The sequence below is a fragment of the Camelus bactrianus genome, chromosome 20, assembly GCF_048773025.1.
Source record: "Camelus bactrianus isolate YW-2024 breed Bactrian camel chromosome 20, ASM4877302v1, whole genome shotgun sequence".
NCBI lineage: Eukaryota > Metazoa > Chordata > Mammalia > Artiodactyla > Camelidae > Camelus > Camelus bactrianus.
In genome coordinates, this window is record NC_133558.1 from 23466037 (window position 1) to 23494018 (window position 27982).

The 27982-nt window shown below is 47.7% G+C and overlaps 2 protein-coding genes across 5 annotated transcripts in view; one reads left to right on the forward strand and one right to left on the reverse strand.

Annotated features, from left to right (window-relative positions):
• PNPLA1 (patatin like domain 1, omega-hydroxyceramide transacylase) overlaps window positions 1-6376 on the forward strand; it is a 64510-nt gene extending 58134 nt beyond the window's left edge. For both annotated transcript variants that reach the window (XM_045512186.2, XM_010949010.3), the window contains exons 7-9: window positions 369-435; window positions 1641-1764; window positions 3478-6376. In XM_045512186.2, coding sequence (XP_045368142.2) covers window positions 369-435; window positions 1641-1764; window positions 3478-3528 — 242 coding nt within the window. In that variant the 3' untranslated portion in view covers window positions 3529-6376. The remainder of the gene's footprint in view (window positions 1-368; window positions 436-1640; window positions 1765-3477) is intronic.
• On the reverse strand, window positions 6362-27846 carry BNIP5 (BCL2 interacting protein 5). 3 transcript variants are annotated; one of them, XM_074348573.1, is made up of 12 exons: window positions 27475-27844; window positions 19289-19911; window positions 18285-18404; window positions 16598-16662; window positions 16132-16372; window positions 14940-15071; window positions 13720-13778; window positions 13146-13392; window positions 12182-12313; window positions 11205-11269; window positions 9587-9844; window positions 6362-8004 (listed from the first exon to the last, which is right to left on the reverse strand). In XM_074348573.1, the coding sequence occupies exons 2-12, from the start codon at window positions 19905-19907 to the stop codon at window positions 7969-7971; spliced, it is 1974 nt and encodes a 657-aa protein (XP_074204674.1). In that variant the 5' UTR covers window positions 19908-19911; window positions 27475-27844; the 3' UTR covers window positions 6362-7968. The 3 variants fall into 3 exon arrangements, with proteins under 3 accessions (XP_074204674.1, XP_045368144.2, XP_074204675.1); XM_045512188.2 differs by having other exon boundaries at window positions 13720-13781; window positions 27475-27842; XM_074348574.1 differs by lacking the exon at window positions 9587-9844 and having other exon boundaries at window positions 6980-8004; window positions 13720-13781; window positions 27475-27846.
• Between the last annotated feature and the right edge of the window lie 136 nt (window positions 27847-27982).

The window sequence follows — 27982 nt, forward strand, 5'->3', positions numbered from 1 at the left end:
GAAACTGTTCAAATTTTCTATTCCAGTAAAAAAGACAAAACCATTAAATAAAGCAGGTGATGGAAGAAGTTCAGGCCTCTATGAGGGATTTTCCTGAAAGCTTTCCCTAACACAGCTGCTTTTTGTAAGGAAATTGTTGATAAGATTACATCAAGGACTAGCTTCAGGCCTTTCACAGATGATACTGCCCTGGATCTCAGTCAAGTCCAACAATATGATTCTGGTCCTAAATATGAGAATAAGAGAGTTCTTTACTGTTTCAGATATCCTCACTTACTTCCAATATATTGTTATTTCAAAAAATGACTGAGTACTCCTCCCCCACCCCATCTCACTCATGTCGCCTATATTTTTATTTTTGGCTGTAGCTTCCTTTGCCTCTTCAAATTCAAAAAGCACCACACCTCTGGAAACCGCCAGCAAGCCTTATGCAGTGTAAGTGTCTCCTCAACTGGGAACATGTTCTTTCCTTCGGTCAGACGAGGAGCCCCCTTCTCTGATACTTTCCATCTCTGTAGCTGCCCGAGGAGCACTGGGATCCTTTCCTGGTTTGTGTGATTACAGTGCACCCCCTTACAGTTCACAGACACTCCCCCAACTTTTCCCTTCTTCTGTGGGGGCAACGTGTGGGAAATGAGCCTATTCATGCTGACAGTGCCATTCCTGTCAACACCCCACTGTGCACACAGGAGAATGTACCTACTCTGAATGCAGTGGGAGAGTCTGCACCCTCATATCTGACTTCCTGGTGATGTCTCAGTTCAAGACAGCTAGCAGGCATGCTACATCCTAGCCTTAGGTGGACCCTGCACAGTATAAATTAAGGGATTCTACCAAAGACTTCCCTTAATTCACATTATTTTCTACCAGCATAATAAGGGGGCTAATATTCCTATACTGTAGACTGTCCCCAGAAAATCTTTGTTTATAATGCACACCAATTGTCTGGGTTGTGTAACAAGTACTCCATTATTGTCTCTGCAGTCATTATGAGAGGGCTTAGGGAGCCATGTTTTTTTCCCTTCCTTGGGAACTTCCTTACCCAGGCTCCCTTGCTGGCTGAATGCCAGCTGGGTTAGCCAGTGGGAGGCACCAGCAGGAGATCAGAGGGTGGAGCAAGGGTATTTCCGCCCCCTAACTCCATCCCTCCCTGCCTTCCGGTAGCTCTGGCAGTGGCTGAATTTCTCCATGGCCACACTTGTGGGTATTGGGAGACAGGGCCTGAGGCACTTTTATTTTTGATATTTCCACTCGATATCATATCAAGTATATTAAACATACCTGCTTCTCACATTAAGTATAATTTTAATTATAAAACTTTTTGAAAGTGTTTCCCTAAATTTAATCATTTTGTGCTTGGGCATAACTTATGCATTTTGTTCACATGATTTAAACTCTACTGCATTGACATATAACTGTATAAAAGTGTGAGTTTCAGCTGACTAGTTGGCCTGATGTTACTTAGATAAATATACATTGATTACAAAATAAAAGTTCACTGGGGAATGCTGATGTCCAGCCAGGGTAGAGAACCATAGCATTGGTGTCTACCTGTCTACCTTTTGAACCAGAGCAGGGCCCTAATAGTGGTGTACATAAGACAGGTCATCAACCAACCATTACTTCATCTATTTGCCCAGGGAGAGCCCTGCTGAAGATTCCAATTGGGTGAGCAAGGTATTCAAGAGGAACAAAAGACAAGTGGCACCAGCAGAGGCTTCCCAAGACATCCACGATCTAAAAAAAAACAGGCAGCAAAATGCAGTGAGTATGACTAATGTTTCTAATAACACAGGGAGGAGTGGGCTTTGGGAACGGTCTGCAGAAAGATTACAAGAGGTAGAAGGGGAGTCAATGAGGGTGGGGATGAGGAGCTGGGCTTTGGAGTCGGACTCACTCGACATAAAATCCCTGCTCTGCCACAGTCTCACCCAGTGAGTGTGCTTACGATGCTTGGTCTTTCTGAGCCTCTGTTTCCTGATCTGTAAAATAGGGCTAATACCAACTCATAAGATTGTTGTGAGGGTTTAAAAAGATCAACCATGTAAATTGTTTCACAGAGTGGAAGGTGTGTAATAGCACTCAAAAATTAGTAGATATTATGGTTATATAACTCCTAGAGGTTAACTAGCTACCTCTCAGCTTCTGAATAGAACTATACTTAAAAACCAGACTAGGCAGGTGGGTGCCCATGTGACTCAATGTGTAGAGCTCCTAACTTTGCCAACCTTCAGCTAAAGGTCCTGACCAATGTTAAGCCTGTTTCTTAAAGACTTTGGCTATATTAAATTGTCATTGATAATCACTTAACCTTTACTGAGCACCTAATTAGTGCCAAGCACTCTTCTGGGCTCAGGATATCAAAGACGAATTCAACTCAATCCCCAACTTTCAAGAGTTTATCCCCAAATTGAACTTTAGACCAAAGACAAGAGTAAAATCAACTAATTTGCCAAACTGTGAGCCCCATATAAGCCAAGTTTTGATTTTTTTACTGACCCATTTCTTCAAGGTGGACTCTGCAGGTGTCTTCCTGCAGTTTTCCAGAGAGGGCAAGTGACTTGCCCAGGGTCACAGAGCAGGTAGAGGAAGGCTTAGAAATCAGGACTTCCAATTCCCCCTTTTTGTCTCATTTCCCTTCATATGTGCTTCCTCGACTTCTCACATCCAGGTCTCCTCTCTGTCCACCCAGCTTTCTCTCTTCTCTCCACTTCCGAGACAGTCTGGGTCACCTACAGGCCTCATCCCAGCTAGATCCAGGAATACAGTTGCCCTGAGATGTGGAATTCCCCAGGATGCCCCTGCTCTGTCCAGGGATGCTGTGGTGATCCCTGAGCCCCATCAGCTCAGCTTCCTTTCTGCCCCTACCTGCCTCTTCCTGGTCACAGTCAAAGCCAACATTAGCCCATGTAATGCCTTGTGCACTAAGAAAACAGCACCCTTTCCTTGAGAGCTTGATTGCCGGCTGGAAGGTTGTTGTGATAGACTGATTTTGTTTGAACAATTGACAGCCAACTGCTAGAAAACTGTATGAATGACATACAAAGCTACAAAATGTATACATAACATTCAGAAAACTGTACAAATAACATATGAAATAAATATGTCTATGAGCTGCCTATCCTTTTGTATCAGCAGTGTATCCTTGTGCAGTGTGCAGCCTGCACAAATGTACTCAGCACCCTAGAGGCCACTCTTCTTCTTTCCCCTTCCTGAAAAGCCAGACTTTTGTACATCAAATAATGTTTCAAACACTCTTTTATCAACTCCTGCTCTGCAAATGGAATTCTCCTTTTGCAAAAGACCCTTGTAAAATAAAGTGAACCCTTGAGATTTCCAGTTTTCATCCATCAGCTTACCTACTTGCTCAGGATGCCCAAGGCATATGAAACTGTGGGGACTGTTCTCAGTGGAAATAAGGGGAGGGAAGTCCTAGATGTGGAACTTAGAAGTGATGAATTTGTGTCCTTTTTCTAGGAAGCTGTGAGCCGAGAGAGAAAATTTGAGTTGGAACAGGAGAGAACTTGACGCCGGTGAGGCCGAGCCTTCTCCTCGTGGCTCTCAGACACCCTCCCCTCACCCCAGGCCCTCCAGGGACTGAGGTGCCACCCACTGCCAAGCCTATCTGTCTAGAGGGTCCTGCTTCCCCCGGGCAGGAGCCTTCTTGTCTAAACACCCGCCCAGCTTCCCTGTGGTCTTTCTACTACCCTCCTGTGGACAGACAGATGGACGTCAACACAGATGGGCACTGAAGAGGGTGCAGCACAGCCTTCCTCCCAACCCAGCTCCTAGGATCTCGCCCACAAGGCAGAACTCGGGGGGGTCAGACAGGGCTGAGGCATTTCTGTTTCCTGTGGTGTCTTCTTCTGTTGTCTGTTTTTGTTCGTACAGCGTACTAAAGGCTTGGCTTGGAACCAGTGGACTCCACTTGAGTCACGCGTGGGACTACCCTGGTGGAGCTGATCTGATCTGACTCGCAGCCATTACAAGTTCCCCAGAGATTATGTGATGCGGCCGGCTTGAGCAGGCCGCCCCAGCCTTCCCCGAGTCCTGCTGTAATTGTAGAGGAAATGGGAGGCCACACGTGCCTTCCCACCCCCAGCCCCAGCCCAAATGAGAGCAGACTCTGTCTCCTCTGCACACCTGTAGTGAAAATGTTCCACGAGAAAGACACTTTCAGCCTCAATTTTTCCAGCCTGTCCAGAAAAAATTTGGCTCACTTCTTTGCAGAGTGTGAATAACCTCTAGCCCCAGCCAGGCCCAGTACGGGAGCCTGGGCTGCCCACAGGCCTCTGGTGCATTTGCTTAACAAATCCTAGAATGCAAATTCCAGTGGACAGGGTGGAAGACAGCCCTGAACTGTGGCCCCTGAGATGGACACATGTAAATTTAATTTAAAGCCCAGATGCTCTTATGTTATATGAGTATCGATAAATCCTCTTATGTATTTTCCTTCATTTTCTTTCATTTCCCTTTTCCCCATTTTGAGGTAATTAAGAGAATTGTTCTTGCATTTGTTCCAGGGTTGCCAGAAAAAAATACAGGACACCTTGTTAAATTTGAATTTCGGATAAACAAAGAATAATTACTTAGTATAAGTATGCCCCCAGCATTGCAATTATTTGTTGTAGATCTGAAATTCAAATTTAACTGGGCCACCCATATTTTTCTCTGCTAAATTTGGCAACCCTAATAATTCCTTCCTCCCTTTTTTTTTTTAAACCGACACTAATGGATTTTTTTTTCCCCTGATGTGCCAGTCACTGTGCTTTGAAATTGGGAGCTCTCACCAGTACCGAAGTCAAGGCCAGGACACTCCTTGGTCTTCTAAACAAGCATATCAAAGACACCTACAGCACAGCCCTCTCTGTAACCCAGCTAGCACCCCAACTCAGCCAGTTGTCCCCTGACCCCATTATCTCTGACTCACCCACTAAGCCTCCTGACTTCTCAGGGTGAGAAATTCGGTTATGTCCTGATGTCAATTGCCCAGCTTTCAAATGCGTTCCTAAAGCAGCAGGGTCTCCCATGTACCTCAGTGCTCTTGAGCCTCTATGGCGTAAGTTGAGGGAACCCCACTCTCACACGTTGTCCCATCATCCTGTATTCCTATTGGCACAAAATTCCCATATCCATGAGCATCCCGAGGGCAGGGGTTGTGTCTTTTGCATCAGTATATCCCACAGAGCTAGCATCAGACCTGGCATGTAGTAAGTGCTCAAAAAATACTGGTTGACTAAATGAACTAACGGATTTGACAGTTGAGGAGGAGGGGCACTAACACAGGGGTTCTCAGAATGGAGTCCTGGGCTGGTTCTGTCTGTAGCTGGCTGTGTGACCTTGAACACCCCCAGCCTCAGTTTCCTCATCTGTGAGATGAGAATAGTAATGCTGCCCTCTCCTGCCTTCCTCAGAACACCAAGGTGCACCTTCAAGGGTTTGGAATGGAAACATGCTTTAAAAAGAAGACCAGCTGTGCATACAAGTTCTGCTTCCCTAGGGAGCCGCTGGAAGAACTAACGTGGTATCTGAGAGAGGAAAAAGGAGGCCTTCGATGCCTTTCTGGATCATTTTCTAGATCAAAAACCTGGCACTTTATTCTGCCCATTTTTATCCTTGTTTGGAGTGACGGAGTTTGGGCACCAGAGTTTAGGGGTTAATGAGACAGATGATGTGGCATCGGGACTGGCCCAGATTTTCCTGGATGTTTAATTCACTGTCACCTTAAGAGTCACAGAGTTGTAGAATGTTAGGTCTGGCAGGCAAGTATCTTACCTCCAAGGTCATCAGCCTGCAGGCAGCTGGACTAAAACCCAGGTCACCTGATGATCAGCCCAGGACACTTTTTTTTATTGCCTCAGCGAGTTGGCACCCCAAAGACGGATGCCTGAGTAGCTTCAGAGAGGACGCCCCCAGCAGGGACAAGGAGGCAGACCCCCTCAGCCTTGCAGGCATCAGACTGGCCTAGATGTGGTAGGTGGCCCCATTTTGCCTCCATGGTGAATAATCCAATTCAAGTAAGACCTTTGTGCAAATCAATTTCTTTATTTGCTCAAATAACAGTACAAAAATGAGACTCAGATGCCAGCATCAGAAACTCACCAAATACTTATACAGCTTAAAGAATATCATTCCAAATAAGAAACCATGTGCAGAAGGTTCCTGACCCTCATTTCAAAACGGATTCTAATCCTTCACATTTTGGCACCACGTTCCTGAACAGCATGTAAAATCAATCCATAAATACCTCCCCCCTCCCCCCACCACTTCTCAGAAGCAGCAATAACACTAAAGGACTTTCAGAATCTAAAATGTTGCCTTAGACTTGAGGCCAGTCCCATCTAAGTGCCCAGGACCTCTCTGCCCTTGGTTTTTCCCCCTCCCCAGCCCCACCTAATGGTGCTCACCACAAGTTCAACACAGCAAGACAGTGTCTACTGAAAGTAACAAGAATGAGTTTGCCATCCAGGTTTTAACACCCTCTCCCCATGGCCTCGTGTTCCAGGTAATGTCCAAGGCCTCATAGCCCTTGTTCATAGCTGTCGGCATGCATGTGGATAATGGATACATGGCAAATTGTCCACCTGAGCCAAGTTGTTGAAACTGTTCAGCTGTGTAGAAGACAAAACCTCACCTTTGTGCAAAAAAAAAAAGAAGCCCCTTTCTCAAGACACTTTACTGCCATCAGCTGGAAAATCGTCATCGTAAATCTATAAATTCACAATGTCTTGGAAGTGAATAGCACTTCCTGGGGTATGTGCTCTTGAGCAGTGCACACTCTTGCAACCATCCATGGCCATCCAGCTTGAAGCTCTCCCCCATTTCCTGAAAACTACCCAGACTGTAGCTGTAATAAAAATAACAACATACATAGACACAGCACTATGTTATTTCAGAACTCTTCACATTCATTTTACTGGCTTTTGGCAAACCCCCATGAGATAGGAGAGCTGCAAAGCATCAACATTTCTCTGGTCGTAGAATTATAGGATACAGAGTTGGAAGGATTCTGAGAGACCAGTTGTCCCCAGTCTATAGGTCTTCCCCATCTGGAGGCTGCAGAGTTCCTGGGAGGATCTACATATTCATATGGGCATAAAACACTGTTGGGTCAACTGGATAATTATGTATTATACATAGATACGCTTCTGTTAAGTGCATGTGGATGTTCTGGTGAGAGATTAACCAAAAATTTATTTTTAAAACTAAGACTCATTTAAAACTAACATCTGAAAAATGTCAGAAGGCCTCTTATGTGATGTTTGCATATTTTTAGCCCTGGTAGATCATGAAAATTACATGATAAAAAAATAAGGGCACATAAGTTGGCATTAGGCACTAGGGTTGGCCCCAGAATGCAAAGGCCTTGACTCCTGGTCCAATGCTCTGGACCAATGACTGTCGAGGTAGCTCCCCCACTTCCTCCCTAACTCCCAATTCAGAGTTAGAACCACTGGTTGCACAATTCCGGTTGAGGACCAAGGCCTCCCAGCGAATGCCTAGCAGAATTGTCTGGATCTCAGGGGTTCTTCCTCTCGATCATTTGTCCATTCACTCATTCGTCCATTTATTCATTTGGTCAGTACTTAAAGACTGCCTCCAGCTCATTGATGGGTCACTAATCCAGCCCAGAATCCAAGGTCTGGAGAAAAGAGGGGACATGGGACATGTACAAGGTCTTGCAGCAAGTTTGGGACAGATCAGCAGGTGGAATCCTGGTCTCCTAAATCCCAGTCCAACGCTATGTCCTCCAACGGCCTCTGACTCCAGGTTTGTGGAAGAACACTGTGCATTCTCTGTCTCAAGAAGCCCACAATGATGCATGAATACAGAATGGCTGCCAGCTGTTGTCTTCAGTCCTGTCTATGCAGCACTGGATTGGGACATCACAGAGCATCTTCAGGGTTTCCTGGCTAAAGCCGCCAAAGTTTGGATAGTTTGCGGGAACTTGAATGCAAAGCACAGTTTTCAATCTGGACTTTGGGTCTGAGAGCTTGTGATGTTCTGGGATGAAAAAAGAACACAGGTTTTAACCATAGCCCAATTATGTGTGGGTCCCACCCTGATAACAGCAGACTTCTCATGAACCCACTGGTTTCCACCTCTGGGTTTTTACTCACACAGTACTTCCTGCCAGCAGTGTCCTCTTCTTCCTTTCTCCCCATCTACAGCCTCTCCATCCTCAAAGGTCAAAATCAATGCCTGCTACCTCCTGGAAGGTTCCCAGAACCAACTTGCTTTATTGACTTCAGTTTTTGCTAATTTGGCATTTAATTGATATTTAATTTTGTCATCAGTGAACGTTCTGTCTTTTCCACTAGCTGAACCTTCCACCAGCCCTCATGGCACCTTGCACAGCTAGGCACATAGGAGGCTCTGAATGTCCACTGGTCACATGAATGAGTGAATAAATGAATGAGTAGTAAAACCAGTAGATGGAGTGAGGGCTACTGCAGATGTCAGAGCTGAAGTGTCTCTAATATCTTTCACAAAGAACTCAGATCCCTCTGTAAGCTATTACTTAACCCATCTTGGAGGGCAAATTATCCTCATTCTCTAGGAGAGGACAATGAGTCTGAGAAACGAGAGGTCTAAGGTTACGAGGAGCTCCCACCAGGAAAACAAGCCAATGTAGGACAGACCATTCAAATGAAAAGTTCAAGTATCAGGAAGTAAGACAAGCTTTCTTGAGAGATGTGTCACATGGCTTCTAAAAGTAATTCCAGGAGGGGAAGTCTAAGAGTTTGAGTGATGGTGACACCATTGCAATAAAAGTCTGGTTTCCCAGGGGACCTTCTGGATATAGAAGTTCTGATCCTATTTGTCCAACACCAACAGGACATTTCATTCCTTGAAAATCACAACTTCACTCAGTAGTTTCTGCACTATAGATCTGGTCATTTAAGTGAATTTGAAAAGGGTGGGGAGAATTTTATCAGAGTCCACCAGAAAACTCAGATTAAAAAAAATAGTGATAGGTATTATCTCTATAGGGACCATCCCAGAGCCTCAGGGAACGGGGGTTATTAGGAAAAGCATGAAACCAATCAAAAGAGTGAGTGACAGCAGAAGAGCGGTTCTTCGTAATCAATCAAGGCACGGTCAGTGAAGGATGGCTTCTTGGAAGCCTTCCAGAACCAAACAGCCCAGGGATCCTTCTCATCTACCTCAGCCATCCCTTATTTGATATGTAATCTTACTTCGCTTTCTTCTTCTTCTTCTTATTTTTTTTTTTTATGACAGTCTCAATTTGGGAAGGCAAGCAGCAGAACCCAAGAAATAAGAGGGTGAGCTAAGATAGTAACCAGTCCAATATTCCATACTGATATCTAGAAGTTTGAAAAGGCATATCCAAACTGGAGATCAGAGCCAAATAAAGAAGGTGCTTTAATTATCAGATAAAGCCAGAGAGAGTTTTGGAAATGAAAAAGTCCACTGTGGTTGTCTCAGAAGGCCTCCATAAGGAGGTGGCATTTGAGCTGGAACCTGAAAGTCCTGAACTGAGCAGGGGAGGGGAGAGGACAGTAAGGAGATCCTGTGGTGATTGTGAGCCTGTTACCCTTAGTGTCCAGTTGCCCTTTCTCACCTGCTTGGCCTCCCCATATGGGAACTGGCTATAACTGGGTTGCCTGTAGTGTAGGCCCACGAGGCTGAGGGCGACGTTGCAATTGCTGCCAGGACATTTGTTAGCCAGGCCAAAGACAAACGGGTAGGGACTCTTGGTGAGGTTCCTGTCTGACTCGGTGGAAGGGGTCTCTTGGCTGCGCAGGGTGGCTAGCAGCTTTCTGAGGGAGGAGTCTGAGAGCTTGTAAAAAAATTTCTTAAAGCTGGGGTGTCGCCTGATCTGCAAGCAGAAATGAAAGCAGGCCATCAGTGTTGCTGGCAGGTGGCTCCCTCCCACCAGTTGCCCCCTCCCCCAACTCCATACAGCCAGGTTGGGCGCCTCATCATCCCTGAGACAAGCATCCCTTGTTAAATTCCTCCATCACCGCTAGCCTTTCAGAATCTGTTCTGCAAGGTTCAGCTCCAAGCAGCTGAACACAGAGGGGAGAAAAAAAATGCAGGTTTTTGGATTTAGATAATAGATGTTTAAATCGCATTTACTAGCTGTGTGAACTCTCTGAGCCTCTGTTTGGTCATGTGTAAGATGGAAGTAATAACATCCCTACCACCACCATTGTTGCTGGGGGGAGGGGATTAAATGAGATAGTTTATGTAATGTTTTGGGCAGAGTGGATGTTGGATGATTTCAGTTTCCACCCTAAGCCTCCTCATCTTAATACCTAAATGTTTGAGGTTGGGTTCTCCAGAGGTGGACCCAGAGACCAGGACTCGGATGCAACTCATTTATGTGATAAATGATCCTGGCAAACATGGATGAGGGAATGGAGACCTGGGACAAAAATGGGACGGCAGCTTCTGATCCCCTCAGGGCACTCTGGGAGCCCATGTAGAGCACACTGCTCAGAATTATCACCCCAAGGGGCAAGGGAGTAGGATATGTATACACCAGCTCCCATCTGCCATTGGTTGAGGGCTGCTCCTGGGGAGGTGGACAGTGCTCATTCTGGCCTACCACCTGGGTGTTAAAATGGCTCTGGGGGCCAGTCTTCAGGCAAAAGGATGCAGGTGCTGGCCGTCAGGAGCTGGGCCAGGTGGTGTTAAGGTGAGGAACCAACTGCATCTGCTACACTGATTACTCATCTGTGACTTGCCCTCACTCCTGACACCTCTTCCTAAGTGATCTGTGTAGGTCTCTCCAAGTAGACTGCAAGGTTTTCAAAGGCAGGGAACCTTCTGTTATAGGCTATCTAGTAGGGGAGGAAAATCTAAATGCTTGAAAGAATTGGAGACCATGTAAATGCTGAACTGTGTGCCAAGGCAGAGTGATAGGAGACGACAAGATCAGAGGGACCGGCAGCCTGGACCTGGGGAAAGAGGCTTCCCGGACTGAACTTCATGGAGGATTTGGACTAGGGGAGGTCCTGGCTGGCAGGGGGAGCTACATGAGGTTTATATTCATTTAAACTAATATTTTTCTCATTTGCCATATGTCTGGCATTTTCTGTATATGTACTAACCTTGGCAAGTAGGTATTTATCCCCTATTTTGCAAAAGAGAAAACAGAGACTCACAGAGGTTAAGGGACATGCCATAGTCACGCGGATGCAGAGGTGGGGATTGAACTTGGAGTCAGTCCTCACCTGGTCCCCTAACTGGCCATCCACTTCTTGGAGAAGGGCCACCAGCTTCTGGATGATCAGCTCCTCTAAGGAAAATAAGGAAGGACTGAGGGACTGTTGACAAGCTCTGCAATAACACATCCATTGACTACAGACAGTATTTTGTCTCTGAAGCACAGCACAGAGATTAATTATGAAGAGCAAACAAAAATCTTCCCCTAAACTAGGGTAGAATGTGAGAGCTTCATCTGGGTTTGCTTTATCGAAATAGAAGGGACTTTGGCCTGCTGAGCCTCACCTGTTACTGCATTCAGCTCCATTTGATGGATGAGGAAACTGAGACCTCCCAATGTCCTTACCTAGGCTACAGAGTAGTGTGATCAGGAATGGGAGTTGGGACCAGGAACAGCTAACCTGAATGCAGGGAGGGGACGCCCCATGGCTACTGATGGAGCAAGAGTGCACCATTGCCTGGGCTATAAACAGCAGCGCGCCAGTGGCTGCTTGTACCAAGAGTTAATTGTAAATATTCAAAACATTTGTGGACCCATTCTTGTTAACTGTTGGCAGCTTGAAATCGGCCATTGTGAAAATATTTATACCGCAGAAATCTGCAATTGCTACAAATCAGGGCTTCCCCCTGACCCTCTGCCCCTGCCCAGCGCTTGTGGCCAGTACACCACTGGTTGTGAGACCCTGAGCAAGCTAGGAATTTTATAAGAAACAATTTAGGCAAAGTAATGAGATGGGGGGAGGGTATGAATTTATATCCTGCAGAATAGACAGGTTTTCTTTACCTAAAGAAGGCTCTCCACCTGCAACTCTGCCCCAACAGCCCCAGTTCAAAGACCAACCGTGTCTTCCCCCCTGCCCTTCTAGAGTCTCCTGAGATATTCGTCAGCCTCTTTCCCAGTTCCCTACTAGGATTCAACCTGTAAAATCCATGCAAAAGGGAAGCCCCGGGGCCACCATCCCAAAAAGAGGAAGGTGCCACTAACTGGATTCACTCGCTCCACCTCGCTGAGGTCCCGCTTCTGGCTTGTGGCTTCTGGCCTGGGTGGGTACTTCTGAAGACCCATCTGGCTCCCCTTCTGCAGGCGAGGGCTCATGGAACTCTAGATCCTCCAGATCTGAGGGCAGAAAGGAGTTGGTATGAGTGTGTCTGCACCTGTTTCAAATCCACCAGCACATCACTGAACCCAGGTTCTGACAAGAAGCTGTCCAAAGGCACTGGCTTCAGAGGGGTCCTGGTTTCCCAGGCTCCTCAGGGAACCCCTAGCCCCATTGGACCTGCCTCAGAGGGGTTCACAGCGCTCCTTGGCCCCCCAAAAGTCTCATTCTTCTTTTTTCCACCCATCCCTCTGTCCTCCTCACAGTCTGGGAGGAAAACAAGCAGGCCTGCCAACAGGCCCCACCAAGTAAGCCCCCGTCCCCTTTAACTCTGCGAGGCTTGCTGAGCCCTTAGCCTGTCTGAACATTTTTCCGTCTGTCAGATGGAAGTAAGAGGACTGACTGACCTCACAGGGATTAAGTAGGCTAAATGAGATAATACATATGAAAGTGGCACGCCGCAGGCCGTCCGTAAATGTCAGGGGAATTGTTGTACACCGGTGGTTCTCATGCTTCGGTGTAGTGAGGAAACAGGCCCAGGCCGTATCTTACTTCATCAAACCTGGGTCTCTGTTTTTCTTTCAGCTTTCCAGGTGATTCTGATGCATGTAGCTGATGAACAGATGCACTGCTCTCACACCACCTTTGTTTTTAGGTGTTTAAATGTGGTGAGTGCAGGGTAGGTGGTATTGGGGAGTGGTCCTGGCTGGCAACCAGCCCGCTTTCTCCTCTCCACAGCCCTCCCACACACCCTCACTCTGCTCAGACACCACACAGCTGGCCAACCCTGCCCTGAGGAAGCCTGGGGCCAGAGGCAGCCTCTGTTACCACGGCAACCCCGGGCCTGCTCACCAGGGTTGCTGGAGATGGAGGGCCGATGGCCCCCAACACACAGCGGCAGAAAGCTGGGCCTCTTAAGCAGCCGGGACTCTGGGCTGGCAGCGCCTGCAGCCCCCACCCCGACTCTCTTGGGCTCCTTGGAGCTATGTTTTTTATGAGAAAAGGCTTTTCTGAAGCTGGATTTTCTCTCTTGGGATTTCCTCCTGCAGGCAGGGGCCAGGTTTTCTACAGTCACCTCTGGCTCCTGGACTTGAAGTTGCTGCAGGAGAGATAAGGGAAACTGAGTCAGGACCCCTGCCTTTGAGGAGATTACAAGTGAGCTGAGGAAAAAGACCAGCAGCCCCTGAAACAAATAGAGACCCACTGTGAACCAGAGGATGTGTCCCAGGGAGAAGAGGGGTTGATGCTTAGAGCTGGGGAAACAAGTATGCCAGCAGCGGCCGGGGGAGGCTCGGAGGAGGAGAGACTGGAACCAGGCTCTGGCAAGATGTGGAACTGGGGGAGGGGCAGGGGAGTTATTGTGCCGGGTGGGGGTGGGGGTGTCCATAGTGAGGGTCAGGGTCTACATGGGGAACATCTTCCTCACCTTATCTCCCCCCTGCTCCTCTGCATCTTGGAGTAGGGCAATGATCTTCTGGATAAATTCTTCTAGAAAAGAACGAAGTGGTTGCTCACACTTGAGTGCTGAGGGAAGCTCTTCTATGATCAGTCTTCATTTCCTAGGGCCCAGTGGCTCCCTGGGTGATTCTCACAGATCTCCAGGGAGGGGCGCTAATGAGCTTGCATTTGAGGTTGTCCTAGACCCAACCCATGGGGACCACAGATTCCTCAGAAGTGGCCTGAGGGCACAGCTGGTTTCATGGGAACCTGTCCACTTATCCATTCACCACTGTGAGCCCAGATGTGCCATGTTAGGTGTGAGGAAAACTGCCTCCAGGGGAAGGTGCCTCCAGGCCATCTGGAAAGCCCTGGTCCCCACAATTTCCTGCACCCTACTCCTTCCCCCTCTTCTAAGTAGAAGAAGGGCCCTTCTCAATTCCCCTTCAGGGCACATTTTCTGTGAAAAGCAAACACGGCAGAATGGGGGTGAGGGGGCGCAGGGGAAGCTGATCTTCAGACACAGAACTGACGGTGATTATAAGATTCTAGGCATGACTCTGCCAATGATAGAAGAATAATAACAGTGATGGCAGCTCCCATTGGTTCAGCTTCTCTCCTGGGGTCCCCACCCCACTTCCTATCCTCTCTACTTCTTCTGGGGCTGTGTTCTCAAGCTGGGCTACAAAACAACAATAATAATCATAATAAATGGCAGCAAATAACATCTATTAGCTGCTCATGGTACTGCCCAAAATGCTTTATTGTCATTGATTCATTTAGAGCCTCCAACAACTCTAGGAAGTAGGTACTGTTATTGTCCCCATTTTACAGATGAGGAAACTGAGACCAGAGATGATATAACTTGTCCAAGTTTACACAGCTGGAAGAGGTCAGAGCCTAAATTCAAATCCAGGCCCCAAAGATCATACCATCTGAGCCCTTTCCTTGCATCTCCTTATGTTGGCCTCCCCAAAGAGGTTTCATCACTCCTGTGGTTTTACAGCTGAGGCTCAGACAGGGTAAGTAACAGTAGTCTGGCTCGGGGCCTGTGCTCTGGACCCTGCACTGCCTCCCCAGCCTGCTGAGCTCAGAGGGAGGTAAGGAGAGGTCGCTGCCTCTCTCTGGTTCACTTTCTCTTCTGCAAGTGGAGGAGTCAGGCCAGATGTTTTCCAAGGGGCCTCTGAGAAAAGGAGAGAGGGTACTGACTGAATTCCGAGGCTCTGTCCCGCTGCAGATTCTCTTCAGGTCCCCGGCATCCTGCTGGGGTGCAAAGCTGGAAGGGACTGTGATCCACATCGACTGAAGACAAAGCCTCTTGGACTTCAGGTTCTTCCACACCTGAGAAGCAAGAGGAAATGGTGGGTGTGCTTTGTCAGTCTGACGGTGTTAACTAATGCACAGAAGTTAGCGGAGATGCCAGAATGCACTCTGTGGCTAGTGTACACAAAGGCCTTGGTTGGGTGGAGGGGAGCCACTGGGTAGGGCCATGGCTCTGACTACTGAAGACCAAGCTCTCTAATCCATTTGCACGTCTACACAGCGGGCGTTCCTGGGCTTTGCTCCCCTCTCCTCCCTCTCGTGGTGCCTCATCCCTCCACCCTCTTAGCTTGGAGAATTAAAGGCCTGATGCCCTGGCACAAATTAACATGTTACAGCCAGAATCCCCTTGCCTGAAAATATCTCCCTTTGTGGCCTGAAATCCGACCCCTGGGGATCTACTCTTTGGAATTAAAGATTGCCTCCTCCTTTTAAAATGTAAATTCCCCTTGCCAGGATGATCTGCTAGGCTGTTGTTCCTCCCTGATGCCCAGAATGACCCTCTCTCCCTGTAGCTCCAGCTCCATCATTGATGGGCCATGTGACTACCCATTAGCACATTGTTTTACCTTCCTAAACCTCAGTCCCTTCATCTGTGAAATGGGGATAATAAGGTGTACTTCATATAATGGCTGTGAGGACTGACTTGAGTATAGACACACAGCAGGGAAGTGTCTTGTTTTACAGGCGAGGAAACTGAGGCACAAGAGGGGGAATGATACAGAAAGTACAGCTCGAAACCCGGATATCCTGCCTCTTAAGCTCCAGTTCCTTACCGCACATGCTACCCTCTACCAGGGTGGAAGCTCAGGCTGGGGAGAGATGAGGATGGTCAGGGGAATCCCTGAACACAGTTTCCATTGGGGGCTTAGCTGGATTGCCTAGATGGTAAGGCTTCATGTGAGGAGGTGACCTTCTGTTATCCCTTTTCTCCTCCACACAGCCCTCCCCACACTGCTCAGGGCAGAGCAAAAGTCAGAACTGAGATGGCAGCTCTTAAAATGGCCAATTCTAGCCCTGAGGAAGGTTGGAGAGCTGGAGGCAGCTGTGGTGTTGCTATGGTAACTGTGAGCCTGCTCACCAGGGCTGCTGGAGCTGGAGAGCCGATGGCCCCCGACACACATGGGCAGAAAGCTGGGTCTCTTGGGTGGCCGGGACTCTGTGCTGGAAACATCTGCAGCCCCCGCTCTCTTGGGCTCTTCGGAGCCATATTTCTTAAGAGAAAAGGCTCTCTTGAGGCTAGACTTTTTCTCTTGGGATTTCTTCTGAAAGACTAGTGCTGGGTTTTGCAGAGCCACCTCTGGCTGAGGGGTTTGACGCTGCTGTGGGGGAGATTAGAGAAACTGAGTCAGGCCCCTGACCTTGAGGAGAGGGGGAAGCTCCCTAAGAAGCAACTGAGGAGCAACCAAGGGCTTCAGGGTGGCCCCAGGTGAGGGAGGTGACAGAACCCAGAGAAGGGGAACACTAAGGCCTGGAAGGACAGCTGGGGCTGGAGCGAGGAGGAGGGGGAGGGAAGGCAGCATCTGTGCAGACAGTTTGCTCCTCACCTCTTCCTCCCACTGGTCCCCCACTCTCTGGAGCAATTCCACAATCTTCTGGATGATAGCATCCTCTGGAAGAAATGAATGCACCTGGTTAATCTTTCTAGCTTCAAAGGGAACTCTTTCTAAAGACTGTCTTGGACTACTGAGACCTACTTGAGCCTTCTGTATTAAATGAAGGTCCTCTTAAAACAGCTCCTTTAGGCCACAGAAGGCAGGGGGTCGGGGGATGGAGGTGGGGGAGGCATCACATCCCAGGGGATGGTCCTTCTGTGAGAGGGTTAGAGGATCCATGGGGAAGGGTACTAGGCCAAAGTATGAAATTTTATGCGGGAAGTTTCAAGTCAGTCCCTCAAGCATTCAACTTGTGTCCCACTATTTCCTTTGAACTTTACAGATCTGTAAATATCTGCTTTGGGTTCAGAAAGCTGTGTAACCTTGAGTAAGTTTCTTAACGTCTCTGGGTCTTCATCTCTTCCCCTATGGAAGGCAGATCAAAATCTCTGTCCTGCTTCCCTCAGAAATCAGACCATCAAATGTGCTTGGAAATACTTTCAAAGCTAATGTTGATTTTCCAACTTACAAAATTCTAGCAGGGGAAATGGTAAAGACAGAGCTTGAGAACTTGAGGTCAAGCCCCAATTCCGCCACTCACCGGCTGTGTGACCTACGGCTGGCAACTTTCTAGAGTGGACAGAGGCACTCCAGCAAGCATGACACAGCTAGCCTGCCACGTTGGTGCCTCAACCACACTCCTAAGTCTTTACAGAGAAGCCACAAACAACATAAACAGTCTTCTTTGATACCCCAGTTAACCTGCTCAAAGACAATGTATCCAAAGTGGACTCTGCTAGCTGCCAGCTGATCAGTTTACACCAAAAAATGTGCAAACAAGGTTCCCTCTTCTCAGGCTGTCTGCAGGTTTTTCCACCCCTCAGTCTCCTCCCTCACCCCTCTCTCACTTTTGAATCTTGTGGGTCTTTTTTCCCTTAACTGGGTCTACCAGCCAATTCCCTCTCCTGTGAGAAAACCATTAACATGTAAAATAAATGTCCTGCAAAAAACCAATTAAATGCCTTTTAAGTTGTTCTCTGACCCATGCATAGCTCCTCCATTTCATATCTTTTAAAATATGCCCATTCATCATAGGGAATTAGATTAATAGAGCACTATTGCTTTTATTAGGGGCAATAACAGGATTGTGGGTGTGTATGAGACTGCCTTTACTTCTTGTAGATGTGTGCTTAAGCATTTAAGTATGAAGCATCATTTTACTCAAAATGGTTCAGTAACAAACCTGCACACACACACACACACACACGCACGAAGCAAATATGGCCAACTTTTAACAATTGTGAGTGTGTGTAGAACTATCCTTTCCACTCTTTATATTTTTAAATATGTATGTATATATGTGTGTGTATATGTACTATATTCTTTATATAAAAAAAAGTCCCATGCTCATTAACACACAAGGCAGGAGCATTTGCCAGCAGCCAGTCTAATTCCTGAGGCTCCCTTCTGTGAAACTCTAACATAAACGTGACCAGAGCACCAAAAGGGGGAGATCAGCACATGCATTTTGAGAATCACCATCCAAAGTGTAAGCAGTCATCCAGAGCAATCCATCTCATTTGGGAATGTCTGCCCCCCAGCTGCACACAAAGAGGCCACTAAGCAGATTCTGACTCACTGTCAGGCTTTTTAAGCTCCTCTTCCCACTGGTGAACTGTGGCTTCGGAAGAAACTTCCCGGATGCCAGCACCCCTGCCTTTGAGGAGCAAGGACTGGTGGAGATCAGAAACTTCCTCACCTGGAATAAAGATGAAAGTGAGAATGTGTGGGTATCAGTGACATTCATAATCAAAAAATCAGAAACACACCAAGGTTTCCATTTGAAAAGAGGCTGCCTCAGCCAGGACATCCTTCTCTCCACTCCCCAAAATATCCTGAATCTTCCTTGGGTCTCGCCTCCCTGTTAAAAACATGGTGAGTTTTGAGTTCTACAGGGCAAAGTTCTATCTTCCTCCAGCTCCCTGTAGGATATTCAACTCCAAGATGCTAAGCATCAGAAAAGGAAGGCATCTTAGGGACCAGCTCCCTTATTTTGCAAATAATCAAAGGTTCCAGAGAGGGGCAGCAGCTTGCTCTAGGTCACACAGCAAGTTTATTCCCAATGGAGCCAAGTCTAGAATCAGCACCCCAGCAGCCGGCCCTTTCTACTTCCCTGGCAACCACCACCAGTCCTCATATATAAACTAATGTTGAGGCTAGGGCTTCCCTCTTTGCCTCCTCCCTGCCTTTCTATTTCTCCCTTGTCCATGCTCCTTGAACCAGAGTACTTAACGATAGCAGTTATCATTTATGGAGCACGTCCCATGTGCCAGCTCTGGGCCACAGCCCCACCATGAGACAGCAACTGCTAGGATCTCTATTGTATCACTGTATACTTTCAGAAACAAAAGTCAAGCCAGCCCCAGGTCACACAGCCAGTGAGTGGTGGAACTGGGGTTTGACCTCAAGCTCTCAGCCATGGTGCTGTTATACCTCAGAGAAGCTTCACTGTAGTGGTGTCCCTGACAGTGACCCACCTTCCACATGCCCTCTGTTGAGAGGTTTGAGGAGCCAGCTCAGAGCACTCTAGCCCTTGTGGGGGGTGGGGTGCTGGGGTTACCATAAAAACAGGCATCTGCTCACCCCCAGCTGCTGGGCCCAGGTCGGCCTGTTCGCAGTGTGAGGCAGCAGCCATGTTGGCCTCTTGCCCTCCGGCCTCCTGATCTTGGGCCGCCTTGGTTTCCTCAGCACCATGTTTCTTGTGACTGTATTTCTTGCGGCTGGCCTTCTTTTGAGATTTCTTCCTGGGAGCTGGCTCCCCCAGTGCCTCGGGGGTTTCTGTGGGCGGGAGGCCCTCCTTCCCCTTCTCCTTCTTGCTGGCCTTCTCCTTGGGCTCCTCAGGGCCTGAACCGAGGAAGAAGTTTATCATGGTCCTCAGCCACCCCTGCTGGGGCCGCCACTGGGCCTTGTCCTTCTTGGTGTCCTGTGGGGGCCCCTGTTCACTGGGGAGAAACTCCTTGGTCTCCTCTGGGCTAAGGGCTGTGGCCGTGATGCCCTGAGCCTCCACAGACTGAGCTGGGCTCTTAGGACATCTGGTCCCATCACTGGCTGTCCGGCAAAGCATCCTCCTGGAGGGGGTGGTGGGCAAGGAAAGGCACTGGCAGTCCCACGACTCTGAATCCTTCCTGGGGTTCTGCGGCCTGTCCAGAGACCTGGCTCTCCTCCCTGACAGAAGCTTTTTCGTTCCCCGCAGAGGTTCCATTGCACTGCAACCAAAACAGACAGCTCCCTTAGAAGAGGCCTCGGAGACTGCCGAGGTGAGCTAGCAGTGCTGACTGGCGCACCCATCCAACCTACCCGTTAAAGTGAGTAATATCAACTCTCAAAGCTGTTGTCTCATTTAAGTTCTGCAGCAACCCTGGGAGGGAGGGGTATCTTGGTTCCCGTTTTTCAGAGGAAGAAACTGAACCACGAAAGGTCGTGCCCCAGATTGTGCAGTGAACCCATAGCTCCCCCAGAGCCTCCAAAAGGAACACAGCCCTGCCAACACCTTGGTTCTTGTCCATACAGATGGACTGTGGCCATCTGACCTCCAGAACTGTAAGATAATTAATTCACATTGTTACAAAGCCACTGAGTTTGTGGTACTTTGTTACAGCAGCAGTAGGCAATGATTACAGCTGGAACCAGAGGCCACGTCCTGCCCCTCATGGCTGTGGGCAGCTCCTATGGCTTTTCTGGCCCAGTATCTTCATCTGAAACATGCCTGAGACCTGCCTGTCTGTCTCACAAACTATTAAGAATCGTTCACAAGACAGCTTGGTAAATGGTAACTCTGTTCTCCCAATTGCTCAGACCAAACATTTGAAGTCACCCCAACTTCTTTGTCTCTTTCTCTCACTCCCCACATCTGATCCATCAGTAAAGGCTGTTGGCTCCACTTTGAAAGCACATCAGGACCTGAACCACGTCTCCCCACCTTCTCCACCGCCACCCGAGTCTAGGCCCCGACTCTGCTCACCTGGACCCTTGCAGTCACCTCCTAACTGGTCTCTCTGCTCTACTCTTGTCCTCCTTCCAGTAACTTCCCCCTCAGCAGCCACAGGTGCTCACAATGCAAGTTAGAGCCTGACACTCTCCTGCTGCCAGTAACCCAAGGTCAGAGTCTTTATGGCTGCAAGGTCCTACCCACCTGGCCCCATCACCTCCCTAGTCCCCTCTCACTCACCCCACTCCACCCCCTCATGCAGCCCTGCTCACTGTCCCCCAGGCCTTCTCCACCTCAGGGCCTTCATACTGGCTCTTCTCTCTTTCTAGAACATCTTGCACTAGACCTCCCTGTGATTTGTTCCTTCACTTCCTTCAGACCTCTGCTCAAATGTCACCTTCCCAAGTTCGGGATTAACAGATACACACTACTATATATAAAATAGACAAACAATAAGGACCTACTGTATAGCTCAGGGAAATATATTTAATATCTTGTAATAACCTATAATGGAAAATAATCTGAAAAAGAATATATATATATATAAAACTGAATCACTTTGCTGTACACATGAAACTAACACAACATTGTAAATCAACTCTACTTCATTCTTTTAAAAAGTCACCTTCCCGTAGAGGCCCTCCCAGGGCACCCCCATTAGCCCACCCTCTCCGCCTTTACCTCACTGCCGGTGTTAAGAAATAACATATCTTTATGTGTTTAGTGGTTTAACGTCTGAGCCTCTTTTCCTCCCTTTTGTCTGTTTTGCTAGGTCTTGTATCCTGAGTACCTAGAACAAGGCCGACCCACCATTGGCTCTCAGTAAGTACTTGTTAAACAAAGGAATAAATGTATAACACAAACACTTAGTAGACTGTACAATACCTAAAGATGTGTAGTTAATGTACAACAAATGTATTTGAACCAGTTCCATCTTAAAGCATCAGGGACCCTTTTGTTCTCCATTCAGAATGAAGCAGCTGCCCATGGAAAAGACAAAAGAACACCCTCCTCGTGGGCAGCATTTTAAGCAGGCCAGGGTGTGGGTCGTGCACTTGACTTGTGTGTCTTTAACCTGAAACTCCCAGGGCTTTCCAATTTTTCCAAAGTTGTTCAGAAACTCTTTGCCCTTTGGTGGAAGTTAAGAGGAAAATAGAAAGAGAAAGAAAAATACCATATGATATCACTTATATGTGGAATCTTAAAAAAAAAAAAAAAAAAAGGACAAATGAACTTATTTACAAAACAGAAACAGACTTACAGACATAGAAAACAAACTCATGGTTACCAGGAGGGAAGAGGGTGGGAAGGGATAAATTGGAAGTTTGAGATTTGCAGATACTAACTACTGTATAAAATAGATAAACAAGAAGTTCATACTATATAACACAAGGAACTATATTCAAAATCTTGTATTCTGTAACTTATGGTGAAAAAGAATATGAAAACGAATATATGTATGTTCATATATGACTGAAGCATTGTGCAGAACACCAGAAATTGACACAACATTATAAACTGACTATACTTCAATAATATATATTATAAGAGAAAAATAAAATATAGTCTTGAATCTTAAACCCTGAGCTCCCAGAGATTCCATAACTCTAAACCCCTATTCCAGTGTTTAGATTTATGGATTGCCTACTCTAATTTGTAATTATAGCCTTGTCATGCATTTACTGAGTATTATTTAGTGTATTAAGTATTTATGTATTTACATTATATCTCTTGCATTTACCAACTGATACATTACATGAAAATGTACTTTATTACTCTTTCCAGCTTAGAGGCAAAAATAAGAATGTATAATTGCAATTTCAGATGTGCAGGGATCCATGTGAATGTGAGGAAGATACATAAAGAGAGAGAATGAAAGGTCTGGGGAAATACAGAGAGCTTTGAAGGTGACAGTAACAGTCCAGACGCCTTCCTTCCTTTAAGCACAGGTCTGGGCAGGAAGGACTAGGGAGGATGGCCAGAAGCTATCGGGTATCAGCAGCACTGCTGGGCGTCCACATGTGGACAGTATTGGAGGAAATGAGAAAACGAAGAAGCAGGCAATTTGGAAGGCTTTATTTGTTGTCTAGTGTTCCTTAAAGAAACATCTGAGTTATATGAACACTTATAGCAACACACATCTGTATTTTATATGAAAATTGACTATTGTTTTCGAAAGCCTCAGAGGCTGCCTTATGGTTGTGCTTCTGAAATGGGGCTAAGTGGGATAAGGAGAAGAAATCATAGAAGAAAATATTTTTTCTTTCTTCTCATTTATTTCTTCCAACAAACATTTAATAAGCACTCACTATGCACCAGAAAGTATGCTCAGTGCCAGGGATATGATAATGGACAAGATATAGGTTGTACCCTAAAGAGAATGGGTGGGGGTTGGGTTTGAGCAGGTGGTGGTGACAGTAATGCTCTGTTCCCCTGACAGTTGCTCTCTCTTTAGTGCCATAGGGTCTCAAGAGAAGACAAATTTAGGTCGATCTTAAAATTTGATTTTAAGATGCAAGTAAGCTGAGCCAGAAACGTTCACTGCTTGGTTATTCCGTATGCTCCTGTGGTCAGGGCAAACTGGGTGAGGTTGGCAGAGAAGCTGTTCGGCAACAGAACCACCAAACCAGCCAAACACACAGGACACGTTTGTTCAGCTCAGCCCCTCTTCTTCCTGTGCTAACTTGGCTCCAGGGGGCCCGCTGCACAGAGGGCGAGAGCATTTTCCCCCAGCTAGTGAGAAAAGAGGCACAGTAATCTTTTAAAAAGCTGTCATTGCTATGGAAACAGTTTTCACCATGGCTGATGGTCGTAGTGTCCTCCTACCGCATTCAAAGGACACACTGCTACTTCTAATCAGAGCATCAATACAATTCCACCTGGCACTGGTTTCCCTCCACCATGTTTTTTCAAGAAAACTGCCTTGATTTGGCCAACCTCTCCCTGGAACAGTGCCCTGAGCCCAGAGGGAGGTGAAGAAAACCAAGAGGAGCAGCTGCGGCAGCCCCAGAGGCAGGGAGAGGCGGGGTGGGTGATGTGTGACCATGGCCATCCAAGAGTGTTTCCCCAGTGAAGAGTCTCCACAATCTTCCCAGGCCTCTCAACTCCAAATCCAGTGGCCTCTTCCCATTCCTCATCCTCCCTCAAGATACTAAAGCTTTTGATACCGTGTCCACTTCCATCTTCCTGCAGATCTCTCCTCTCTGGGCAGCTGTGATGGAGCGCAGCTCGGCTCTCCTCCTACCTCTCCGGCCTCCCCAGCGGCCCCTCCTCTGTAATGTTTCAAAGAGTCTGTCTTCCAGTGCTAGGCCCAGGGATTGAGAGAGGGTGGCTGGCCTAGGAGGGCAAACCCACCCACCCCCAGAGACACCCTAGAAGATCCTCTCTGGGGCAGATATATCCCCAGACTTTTAAAGTCTCTAAACCCTGAAAAGACTGTTTTAATATTACCTCCCCCTCATACCTACATAGGCACATAAATTTGATGTGTGCTGAAATCAAATCTTTCCAGACTTTCTGATTGTAAAATTCTGCCTGTCCAGAATTCATCAAAGCAAGACTTTCTCCTTCCTTCCTCTTTTTTCTTGTTTTGTGCCCCTGCTTTACCTGGGGCTTCACCCAGGTTCTGCCTGTTGGGGAATCCCACCCTATCTGGGACGTGCTTCCAGACAGTAACCCCCAGAAAGCAGCAAACGTTCACTGCATGGAAACCAAGCTGCTCTTGTAAACTTGTTGATTGCCTTGGCAGAAAGTGGGTTTCAGAACAAAGTTCAAATCTGCTCAGAAATACCCAAGTGACCTGCAGATCACAGGACTTCTGATAAGATATGATGTACACCAGTGACGTGTTTAAAAACAACAATAACCACCAGAAAAGTGTATAGAGCTGACCTTGAGTTATTGCGGAGCAGGAAGTTTGCCAGTTTTTCCCAAGCATGCTGCCATTTTGGGTTTATTTTCTAGATTATACACTGACCTCATGTATACACCGTTCTCTAATTCATGCTCCTGGAACATTACAACGTTACTCTGTAACTGCTCTTGTGCAGTCTCTTGGAGCCACTCCCCTTCTCCACCCCTGGACTTTGCACAATATTCAACAAACAGCTGGCTATTCCAAGGGAGAGTGTGTGTGGACGAGAGTCACACCCACACACACTCATTGCTATAGACTGAAGGTTTGTGTACCCCTCCAATTCATACGTTGAAACCTAGTCCCCAGTGCAATGTAATTAGAAGGTGGGGCCCTTGGGGTGATTACATCATGAGAACAGAGCCCTCATGAATGGGATTAGCACCTTTATAAAAGAGACCCCAAAAGGCTCCCTCACCCCTTCCACCATGTGAGGACATAGAGGCCTGGTCCCTGAACCAGGAAGCCCTCACCAGACATCGAAACTGTAGGTACCTGAGTCTTGGACTTCCAGGCCCCAGAACTGTGAGAAATAAATTTACCCAATCTACGGTAGTTTGTGATCACAGCCCAAACTTGCTAAGACACTCATGTGACCAAGAAACATGCTCACATTCACTGTAAACTTACAAGGACTCACAACACCCTGGAATTTTCCACCCATGTGTAAAGGGGATAATTATCTGAGTATCTAATTTGTTGTCTGCCGTCCCTGTCTAACTCCAAGTTCCAGAGAAAGGGCCTGAGCCTGCCTGGTTCCTGCTGTGTCTACGCTGCCTGGGAGGCTCTCGGTGTTTGAGGAATGAATAAACGATACACAGATATGTGCAGACACAACCAGCTCACCTGCAAGCTGCCACACAGCAACCCTTTATCTCCATGATCTCAGGTCAACTTGGCCACGGCCCTGGGAATGAGCTGGGCTGGCAGTGGGGAACTGAGGCTCTGCTTGCCCAGGGTCCCATAGCCAGGAAGGGGACAGAGGTGGGGCTTGAATCCACTTCTCTGGATTCTAAATTCTTTCTTCTCTCTCGTAAGTTGAGTGGCATCCCATAAACACACACAGATACACACGCACTTAGAGGTGAGCAAATTTGCTGTCTCATACCGCCAGAGATCATCACGTCCACACACGTGCCTGCTGTGACCTGTGCATGGAGTCACACATTCACATGTGCCCAGGTATTGACACCTATGTCCCAGAGGCAAGGTGTCATAGGGTGGGGCTCACAGACCTCTTGGCTGGAAGCCAGTCAGGGGGCTGGAGGGTCAAGGGCTGCACCCTGAGCTGATGTTCGCGTCTCATCAGCACAGGTGGCCCCATGGACACTCTGAACCCCAAAAGTGAGTGCCTGTTCAAGCCCAAAGCCTTCCTCCTGGGCTCCTGAGATGGCTCGAGGGACCTGAGAAGTATCCAGCCCACCTCCTGTAGGGCAGGACTCTTTTGTGCCGCATTCCCGACAGGCAGACTAGCACCCCCTGTTGGAACACTTGCTGCAGTTGGAACTCACCACTTTCAAGCCAGAACATCCCACTGCTGGCTACTGAGAATTAAGGACAGTCCTCCTTAGACTGAGCTGACACGGCAGGCAGCAGTCCTTCACACCTGAGGAGAGGTCACCTCACTTCCTAAGTACTCTCTGTTTCAGTTCATCACCCAAAGGCCCATGTGTCTAGGTGGTTCCCCAAGTCACACTGCTTCTGGACCAGTCCCCTGCCTGGGCACCCATCCCTGGGTACTCCTCAGCTGGTCCCTCTTCACTTCAAAACATGAGGCCAATGGGAAGGGTATAGTTTAGTGGTAGAGTGTGTGCTTAGCATGCACAAGGTCCTGGGTTCAATCCCCAGTTTCTAAATTAATTAATTAATTAATTAATAGGGTGAGGCCAGTCCTGGACAGGGGCCTGGAGTCACAGCAGAGCCCAATAGGATCTTTGTACAAAACTTCAGATCACAGAGGCATCTTAGCAGCCGCTTTGTGCCGCTGAGGGTATCAACTATGCCTGGGCCAACCCACAGCTCAGTGTAAAGGGCTGGCTTGGACCATCTGCTGATCCTCATTGTCACCATCAAACACACATCCCCTAGTGCCCATTTTCCAAAAGGTCAGGGATTTGCATCTTTTGAGGATCCTTTGAAACCCAAAAGAATAAACTCCCTAGTGGTGGAATCTCAGGCCCTGTGATACAGCAGTGGGGTCGACTTGTGGGGCCAGTGAGGTCATTACTTGCAAAGCTGGAGGACTCCAAAGACGACCACGGCTCCCCTCCATCCAACACTAGAGTTTGTGCTCTGCACGTGCCCCCACCTCATCCCGACCCCGTCCAGTCCTCTATCTAAGACCACAGGCCATGCAATGTTATGATCCCTCCTCAGATCCCTGTCAGAACAGCAGGCCACCAGAACTCTTTTCGTAAGATCTCCCTGTCCCTGGTCTAGCTTACAAGAACCTTAAAATGATAGAACCATAGGTGATAACATAATATATAACAGCCATAGGTAATAACAACACCTCCATTTATGTGGTTTCCCTTTACTATGTACCATCACATAAAGTCTGTAACTTGACTTCTACAACATCCAGTAGGGAAATGAGCAGGAGAGGAATGTAACGCTACCTCCATTCTACAGATGAGGAAACTGAGGCCCAAGGAAGTGAAGATCTTTGCTCAGGATTGCTGAGCTAGTAAGCAGCAGGGCTGGGACCTGAGTTCAGAGCTTGTAACTTCAAGTTAGTTCAGAGTTTTTGCATGACACCAGGTCAAGATCACATCATTGAACTTTCTAGCTTTCTAGAGATGAAGAGACTGAAGTCCAGCAAGCTAGACGCAGCATTGAGACTGAACTCAGGGTCTACCCTCCTATCAGGACTCCAAGATACCTACCCACTACTCCAGCCTGCTAAGGAGAGAGTGTCATTCAACCAACCTCAGACCACGAGAGTCGCTCCTGTCCCAGGACACTTTCAGACGGGATCTCCCGACGCGGGGGCTCTGTATCGGGTACCCGCTTGCAGCGTCTAGGTACTATTCTCTGTCTGCTGGAAGCTGTATCCAGTGAGGGGGAGTAGGCCCAGCTGTCTCAGGGTGAAGGTGCTGCCAGTTTCCAGACTGCCTCAGAAGATGCTTTGGTCAGAGTAATATATATCCTCTCTCCCAGGAGGTGAGCGCATGGGCAGCCAGTCCAGGGGCCGCCCCTACCACCCCGTCATCCTATCCCAGAGCTGCTTCCCTCTCTCCCAGCGATAGGAGGCTTACCTCAGCTTCCCTGGAGAAAAACAGTTTCACTTGACAACTTCCTTATTACACCTAAACCCCAACAAGAAACCAGTGCTCAGAAAACAACCTTAGGCCTGGCTGGAGGAAGGCCAGTCTATGGACTAGAAAACAAGCCCTTACGGGAAACACAAGGGGGTGGGAGGGGCTAGTTTTAGCAC